Raw genomic sequence first — 2,500 nt, forward strand, 5'->3', positions numbered from 1 at the left:
GAGAGAGAGAGGTGGGGGGAGGGGACAGACAGACAGACAGACAGACAGACAGACAGACAGACAGACAGACAGACAGACAGACAGACAGAAAGACAGACAGACAAAATGTTCGAGAGTGGGAAAATCAGGGAAAGAGTGAAATAGAGAGACGTGAGACCGGAAAAGAGAAGTTCGATTTTACTTTACCGTTTGCTGTAGGTAATAAACGCTCCTTTCAGCATTTCAACACCAATATAAAAATGCCTTAAAGGTTGGTTTAAAACTCTAGCCACTGAGAGTGTAAGCTCTGGGGAAAATCAATCGTCATGGGATGATTTTTTTTTTTGGGGGGGGGGGGTGTGAGTAAAATCCTAGGGAAATTCTGTCCACAAATTCGTGACTCATCGGTGATAGAAGGCAAAGGCGTTGTTGTGCATTCTTTATTGAAGGAGCCGATTAAAGCGATACCACTCATTTAATCCTCAATTTTTTTTAAAAAGTATTTATCTTATTACTTTTGTCTTTTCTTTCTTTGTTTTTTGTTGGGTTTTTTTGGGTTTTTTGTTTGTTTGTTTTTTGTTGTTTTTTGTTTTTTGCTGATGGTACATTCTCAACTGGATAAAAAGAGATTTTGCTGAACATTTGAAGAAAAAAAAACCAACAGCATCTGTGGAGTTATGTAATGCTGAAAATGCGTTTATTTCAATTCCCTCGGGGGTCTCTGTCATTGTGCCGAGATTTCCAAATTTAACGTCCGTCTCCGATAACCGACGTTATATCGATGTGTTTCACTTTTTTTCAAACTCAAGACCTGTACAGCACTACATGGCTGACAATGGCCTACCCTATCCCTATCCCCCCCCCCCCCTTATGATCTAAATTATGTCGATACGTACGTAAAACATAAATATTCGTATTTTTTGGCTATCCTGGAAAGAAAACATTTGTCCTTAAAACGCCGAAAAGCAGAAAATCATGTCTGGTGAAAGATCGCTCACCTCGTACTTGGCGGAAAGCACGGTTGGCCTACGTGAACGTCGGCTCCTATGCACGACGGTATCTGTGCCGTTTATGACCTGATCGTTAAACCACCTGGACTATAAGCCACATCGAGCCGCACCCAGCAGCTTCTCACCTTGCTGTGCATAGCGAGCTTTCCAAACAGTGCCTCGGTTGACTGATGGCAGAACGAGGGCCCCTGAGTCAAAAGGTTACGTCTTCAATAACAGTTTTTGTAGATAGAACTCTTTGGCTCGGGACTTACGGGAGACGTTATGTTGCTCAGCATGACGTGTGCCAAATGCGAAATAAAGCTAGGGAATGTGTTGTATGCCTTTTGCTTTTGGGACATGTTCTGAACACGTACTAGTAAATGTTAAATCATAATATCTTCTGGTGACAAAACATTCATTTATGAGTGTGATGACATTTCAAAAAGCTCTGGAAGAGTATTTCTCCGCATGTCTCCAACGAATACTTTGGGTCGTCTATGAAAAACTGAGCATTTCATAAAACAAACAATCAATGTTGTCATTCAGTTTGTTTTGGCTGTTCTCTGTAGTGGATTTAAATAATGGGGTTGAAGCAAGCCATAAACATGCCTTTCCCCCGTCAAATTGTCAATTCCTGGAAAAAAAACCCAACGAATTCCTCAAATTGTTAAATCAATCATGGGCAGGTCTTTAAAACACGTGAAGTATATTTGTGTAAGTAATGCAGTTTTTGTGCAAACATAAATTCCTTTTCCTTCTGTTCGACTGAGGAGGCTATTCTTTCTTAGAATTATGATAACTTGTTAGCTAGAATCTAGTTGTTGGGTTGTTGTTTTTTATTTCAAGTCTTGATTTTTTTTTCTGGGGGGGATTGGAAATATGAGGCTTAACAGCACACATGTACTGAGATGGTGTTGCGATGTACAAGATTCACCAGGGTATTCTTTTATAGCTTTAATTGTTCTCACGATACACTTTGTGTGAGTTCTGTCTGTAGTCCTGAACTGTGCTGAAATAGACGAACAAAAAATATTTTTAAAAGACCTCAAATGGCCGACAGGTTCATCCTAATCTTCATTTCCAGTTGCGCAGTTAATTCCTGTGGAGAAACCCAGCATAATCCTTTAGGAGTTCAAAGTCTTATCATTGTCATATAACATCCTTCCTTGCTGTCTCTGAAGTATCTGTTTACACGAGGGTAAACTTGGAATATGAATGTGATGTATATTTGCCGGGTGGACTACAGTGTCCTACCCTGCAGAGCAGAGCAATGGAATAAAACTCATGGATTTTGAAAGAGTAGTGTTGCGAGTCTCGTTTCATAAAGTACCTGGCTGGGTCCGCATAAAGACAAATTTGCGGACGTGCAACAGGAACAAAAGTGAGTCCAGCGTCTTAACAAGGTCACTGTTTCAATATTTTTGACACAGGATCCGTTTTTCTCTCCCCTTTCAGGTGTATCAGACGATAGAGAAGAACGAGATGCGCTTGGAGGATCAGGACAGACGTGACGCCATCAAGAACGAGTG

General features: G+C 40.7%; 1 protein-coding gene across 1 annotated transcript in view; it reads left to right on the plus strand.

The window, feature by feature from the left end:
* Window positions 1–2,500, plus strand: part of LOC101848724 (acetylcholine receptor subunit beta) — a 10,531-nt gene that overhangs the window by 7,910 nt on the left and 121 nt on the right. The window contains exon 4 of the mRNA XM_005092180.1: window positions 2,427–2,500. This exon is cut by the window's right edge and continues 121 nt beyond it. Within this exon, the coding sequence (XP_005092237.1) occupies window positions 2,427–2,500 (74 nt within the window). The remainder of the gene's footprint in view (window positions 1–2,426) is intronic.

The sequence above is a fragment of the Aplysia californica genome, unplaced genomic scaffold, assembly GCF_000002075.1.
Source record: "Aplysia californica isolate F4 #8 unplaced genomic scaffold, AplCal3.0 scaffold00041, whole genome shotgun sequence".
NCBI lineage: Eukaryota > Metazoa > Mollusca > Gastropoda > Aplysiida > Aplysiidae > Aplysia > Aplysia californica.